This window comes from Electrona antarctica (genome assembly GCF_951216825.1).
Source record: "Electrona antarctica genome assembly, contig: scaffold_58, whole genome shotgun sequence".
NCBI classification, from domain to species: domain Eukaryota; kingdom Metazoa; phylum Chordata; class Actinopteri; order Myctophiformes; family Myctophidae; genus Electrona; species Electrona antarctica.
In genome coordinates, this window is record NW_027638206.1 from 606,076 (window position 1) to 612,075 (window position 6,000).

The 6,000-nt window shown below is 48.2% G+C and overlaps 1 protein-coding gene across 1 annotated transcript in view; it reads right to left on the reverse strand.

The window, feature by feature from the left end:
• lemd3 (LEM domain containing 3) overlaps nucleotides 1–2,263 on the reverse strand; it is a 32,996-nt gene extending 30,733 nt beyond the window's left edge. Inside the window, exon 1 of the mRNA XM_079531197.1 lies at nucleotides 1,282–2,263. Within this exon, the coding sequence (XP_079387323.1) occupies nucleotides 1,282–2,188 (907 nt within the window). The 5' untranslated portion in view covers nucleotides 2,189–2,263. The remainder of the gene's footprint in view (nucleotides 1–1,281) is intronic.
• Nucleotides 2,264–6,000: the final 3,737 nt, after the last annotated feature.

Consider the following 6,000-nt stretch of genomic DNA (forward strand, 5'->3'; position numbering starts at 1 on the left):
CGTGGCTCAAATGGGTCTGAGAGGCTAAATGTCATCAAATGGTGGTCCGTGGTGCCTCAAATGGGTCTGAGAGGCTAAATGTCATCAAACGGTGGTTCCGTGGCTCAAATGGGTCTGAGAGGCTAAATGTCATCAAATGGTGGTCCGTGGCTCAGATGGGTCTGAGAGGCTAAATGTCATCAAACGGTGGTCCGTGGCTCAAATGGGTCTGAGAGGCTAAATGTCATCAAACGGTGGTTCCGTGGCTCAGACCCAAAATTAAAGAATATTTTGATAAGATTTTGTCCACAATTCCATCCATGCTGTATTGATGTTGGTACCATTAGGAGAGATAACAGGCAAATGTTGATCAAAATAACAATTCTTCTACATTCTCTAATTGTGTAGACTTCTGGTAAATTAACTTATAATGCAGATGTTTAACAATAATTTAACTCTTGAGAGCGCAACTCTCCATCATTTAGCTGGGGACCACCTGGAATAGCCTGGCTAATAAGCCAGACTAATATCACACAACACTGTCGCGGTATATCAGTCTGGGCTGGCTCCACTTGGATTTCATTTCCCGGGGAACATTTTCTCTTTGACGCAATTGGTCAGAGCTACTGTCAGTCAAAGGTCTCAAGCATTGAACGTCACTGTACCAAAGCCCGCCCATATTGCATACCGTGTCCCGATTGGTCCGACCTGTTCTCGATTGTAGGAAAGAGGCGTGCTACTGAGCCTCGCCAGACCGAAATCCGCTGGTAGGCAACTTTTTTTTGCCAACGGCTGATTCGGTCTGGTTTATTAACCAGGCTACACCTGGAACCCCCTCAAGGACCACTACCTGGTTGAAGACCCCTGTAAAACAGGGGTTCCCAAACTTCATCATGTCAAGGACCCCCAAATTGACACACATTATCCCCCCATTTGAAAGGATATGCCAGTGGACCCCTAGTGGCTCTAGCAGTGATTCTCAACCATTTTAAATTGTATTTAATTTCAAGGACCCCCCAGTTTGACATGCATTAGGCTACGGACCCCCCATTCAATGGCATTATTTCTATCTCTGGGACCCCCAATTTATATTGTAAAATCAATGTTCATTTAAATCAAGTTAGGTTACAGACCCATAAGGGTCCATTCGGTTCCAAACTATCAATTTAGCTGGGGACCCCCTGGCCTATAACTCCTCCCTCAAGGACCCCTCTGGGGGGTCCCCGGACGGCCGGACCCCACTATTGTAAAATAGATTAAAAAAACAACAACATAATAAATAATATGAATCAACCAGCCTACCCTCCTCCTCCTCATCCTCTTCCTCCTCCTCCGAGTCGCTGTATTCCAGCCGGCTGCCGTTCACTGAGCCTCCGCCGCACCTCCTGCTCTCCTCCGCCTCCTCCGGTTCCTCCTCCCGGGGACCCCCCTCCTCCTCCCGGGGGCTGCCCGCTCCCCTGACCCGGGGACCCCCCCAGCCAGACCCAGACAGCGGCGGGGGGCTCCTCCTCATCTCCCCGTCTAGACCGAGGAGGAGAGAGGAGGAGTTGTAAACGTCTCCTTGGCCGGGGTGGCTCCTCCGGGGAGCCGCGGTGGTGTTCGTGGCCGCTCCGGGAGGCCTGAGGGGCGGCTGGGGCTGCTGCCTCGACCCGGTGGTGGTGGTGGTGGTGGTGGGAGACAGGCCTCCCGCGGAGCCTCGGTGTTTCCTGTGGTTCAGGCCGCCTATGGAGGCCTTCTTCTGGGTAGGAGGCACCGGAGGAGCCTCCACGTCCGACTCGTCGGAGCTGAAGCCCAGCAGGAGCTTAGCGCCTCCCGGCCTCCGGAGGCCCGGAGGAGGAGGAGAGGCCTCGGCGTCGCGGTGCCTCGCCGCCCCGCTCCGGCGCGCCGCTCCCCCGCCTCGGCCTCCTCCTCCTCCCGAAGCCTCGGTGTTGTTGTTGTTGGCCTGGCCGCCCGCCGAGCCGCCGCCGCCCGCCGAGCCGCGCGTCTTAGCGCCGCCGCCGGCCGCTCCTCCTCCTCCTCCGGGGGACCCCCCGGCGGACCCCCCGGCCCCGGCGGCGGACCCCTGGTCCTCGCGGAGCCGCTTGAGCTTCTTGAGGTAGACGGGCCGGGTGTTCTCCGTCACGGGGCCCGGCGCGAAGCCCCGCGCGCGGAGCTCCGAGAAAAGATCCTGGTCCGACAGAGCCGAGAGAGGCTGCAGCGACGCCGCCATGTTGGATCTGACTGACTCACTGGGCTGACTGGATGGAACACACACACACACACAGTCACACGATCACACACACACACACACACACACACGCAGTCAAACACGCACACAAACACGCACACACACACACGCACTACAGTCTGTCTGTCTGGGCAGGATGTGACGTACTGGTTCCCATTAAAAATATCCTCTTTATTATTATTATTATTATTTATTATTATGTATTATTATTTATTATTGTAATTATTTGTCATTTCCTTTTCTTTCTTTTTTTCTTTCCTTATTTTGCATTTATTTATATAATTACAGTGTGATTTTATCAGTTGCTCTTAATCCACAGTGATTTACAGTTAACAGAATTATAATTTAAACTCCTTAATTTATCATCATTCACCGCATTCTATTGTCTGTCTGTCTGTCTGTCTGTCTGTCTGTCTGTCTGTCTGTCTGTCTGCCTGCCTGCCTGCCTGCCTGCCTGCCTGCCTGCCTGCCTATATATACTGCCTGCCTGTCTGCCTGCCTGCCTGCCTGCCTGCCTATATATATAAATACTTTATGTATTTCATATAATACATACATTTGGCATATTATATATATTCCTATATACAAGTACAATTATCTAAAATGATATGTTATTGTAAATCTCCCTCCCTATACCTCATAATAATGCATTCTTTATATCTTCTTTTGAGTTGGTTCACACTTGAGCATTGCTTGAGTTCCACATGCACACTGTTCCATAGTTTTACTCCACAGATTGAAATTCAAAACGATGTTAGCGTTGTCCGAGCCCCACCTTCAATTATACCCCCCCCCCCCCCCCCCCCCTCTCTATCAGAGAACATCACCTGAATATTTTCAGGGAGTTGATTATTCCTTGCTTTGTACATTATATAAGGGCAGTTTATATTCTATTATATCCATTATTTTTTTAAAGATATGAGTTTAAAAATAATGTATTAGTGTGATCTCTATATCCAGCATTATGTATAATTCTTATATAGCTCGTTTGTATTGCTCCTCCAAGGAAAACAAACAAATTAACGGAGCTGAACGTGAATCCCCCCCACCGCCCACCCCTTTTTTTCCCCTCACTGTATATGTTTCTTTTTCCTTTTTACCTTCTTTATTATGAATTCCTGTTCTGTCCTTTGTCTATATAGAAGTGTCTATTTGTACGTCTCTAAATGTTTTTGATGATTTGAACATGGTGGACCCTATTGGAAACAAGTGTAATGCTTAATTGGGTCGTCCACTCACAGTTAACAGCCTTTGTATTGAGTTTGTGCTTGAAATGTACTGTAATTCTGCAAACTGTTAATACATTTTTCAATCAATCAATCAATCAATTGCATTAAGTGAAGTTTTATGAGTATTCTCCCAAACCTCTGTACAGTAGTTTAGGTACGGCAAAACCAGGGAGCAGTATAGCATGCGTATTGAATTATAGTTTAAATTAAGGTGCTTTGCTTTATTTAAAACTAAAATACTTCTAGATCATTTATTATATATATATTTAATATGAGACTTCCAGTTAATTCTATCATCAATTACACCAAGAAATTTGTTTTCAGAAACTCAACACCATCTACCTGTATATTTACTTGATTATCTATTTTATAATTACTGAATATCATTAGTTTAGTTTTAGCCAGATTTAGTGACAATTCATTTTTTTTATCAAACCACCTTTTTAACTTGCATAATTCTGAAGTGACCAGGTCCAATAGCTCATGTAGATTTCTTCCGGAACAAAACATATTTGTGTCATCTGCGAAAACTACCATTTTCAATATAGGCTATTAGATACATCACACATTATCATTTATATACATAATAAACAGTTTAGGACCCAATACTGACCCCTGGGGGACTCCACAAGCAATGCCCAAGCATGAAGAGACAAACTCACCCAACTTCACAAATTGTTTCCTTTCACTTAAATAGCTTCGCCCCCAATTTAATACTCTTCCTCTAAACCCATATCTTTCCAATGTATTAATTAATATGTCATGATTAATAGTATTAGATTTTGGACCGGGGTAAATTTAGCTTGTTATATTAAACGGTATAATTTTACCTGATGTGTTGAAATCTGACTTTGACCATTAAAAAACCTTTTTGGGGGGTGGGACCAAGGCCCCAGTGAGGCTCTCCAACGTTGCGGAGCTATCACGGATCACGCCGGTTCTGTCTCTATCCTTCTTTATACTCTATGGTGGGGACGCTGGCGACGCATCAGGGCCCATACCCGAGGCGGGGTCTCATCAGGGCCCATACCCGAGGCGGGGTCTCATCAGTGCCCATACCCGAGGCGGGGTCTCATCAGGGCCCATACCCGAGGCGGGGTCTCATCAGGGCCCATACCCGAGGCGGGGTTGGCGAAAGGGCATCAGTGCCCATACCCGAGGCGGGGTTGGCGAAAGGGCCTTTCTAGCTGTTGCCAGACCTGGGCAGACAGGCGCGGCCGTTTTCCGCTGTCTGCCTGGCGTCTTTTCCGGGTTTTTAGACCAGCTGGTGGATGGAAAAGAAGCTCCGCCCCACGCGGCTGAATGAAGCTCCGCCCACGCGGCTGAATGCCTCTGAAGCTCCGCCCACGCGGCTGAATGAAGCTCCGCCCACGCGGCTGAATGCCTCTGAAGCTCCGCCCACGCGGCTGAATGAAGCTCCGCCCACGCGGCTGAATGCCTCTGAAGCTCCGCCCCACGCGGCTGAATGAAGCTCCGCCCACGCGGCTGAATGAAGCTCCGCCCACGCGGCTGAATGAAGCTCCGCCCACGCGGCTGAATGCCTCTGAGGCCAGACTCCCGGAAACGCTTTGCCCCGCAGCGGCATTCTGCCGCGTGGGCGGAGCTTCTTTTCCATCCACCTGTGTGCCACGCAGGGAAACTCCCCCTGGCAGGTGAAAAGAAGCAGCTTGGACTCCTCATGCATAGAAGGAAGCATAAGGTCAGTCCGCTGCCCCCCCCAGGTTGGCAGAGGAAGTGTAGCGCCCATTAGATAATTGACACTGGGTGAAACAAATGGGTTGCAAAAAATCATGGGATAAAAATGTAAAAGTAAAAAAAAGAAAATGTGTATTTAGTAAAATATCTCCACTTTTCCACAAGCTGCACACGGACACCTGTGTTAACTCTGAGATTGATTGATTGATTGATTGATTGATTGAAATATTTATTAACAGTTTGCAGAATTACAGTACATTTCAAGCACAAACTCAATACAAAGACTGTTAACTGTGAGTGGACGACCCAATAAAGCATTACACTTGTTTACAAGAGGGTCCACCTTGTTCAATTCATCAAAAAGTAAGGGTCCATTTGGTTCCAAACTATCATTTAACTGGGGACTCCCTGGAACTCCCTCAAGGACCCCTGGGGGTCCCCGGACCCCACTTTGGGAACCACTGGTCTAATAGACTGTTCAATCAATCAATCAATCAATCAATCAATCAATCAATCAATCAATCAATCAATCAATCAATCAATCAATCAATCAATCTGTTTTTGTTTTGTTACATGGAATGCCCCTGTCTGGTTACATTTAGTGCGACTCTGCCACCTTGTGGCCATACACGCTTCCTGCATCTCCCCCAGTGGCGCACGCACACACACACACACACACACACACACACACGCACACACGCACACACGCACACACGCACACACGCGCGCACACGCACGCACACACACACACACACACACACACACACACACACACACACACACACACACACACACACACACACACACACACGGCTGGAGCCAGGGAGGTTCTTCATCTGAACCAATGAACGGCGGAGAGGAGAAAAAAAG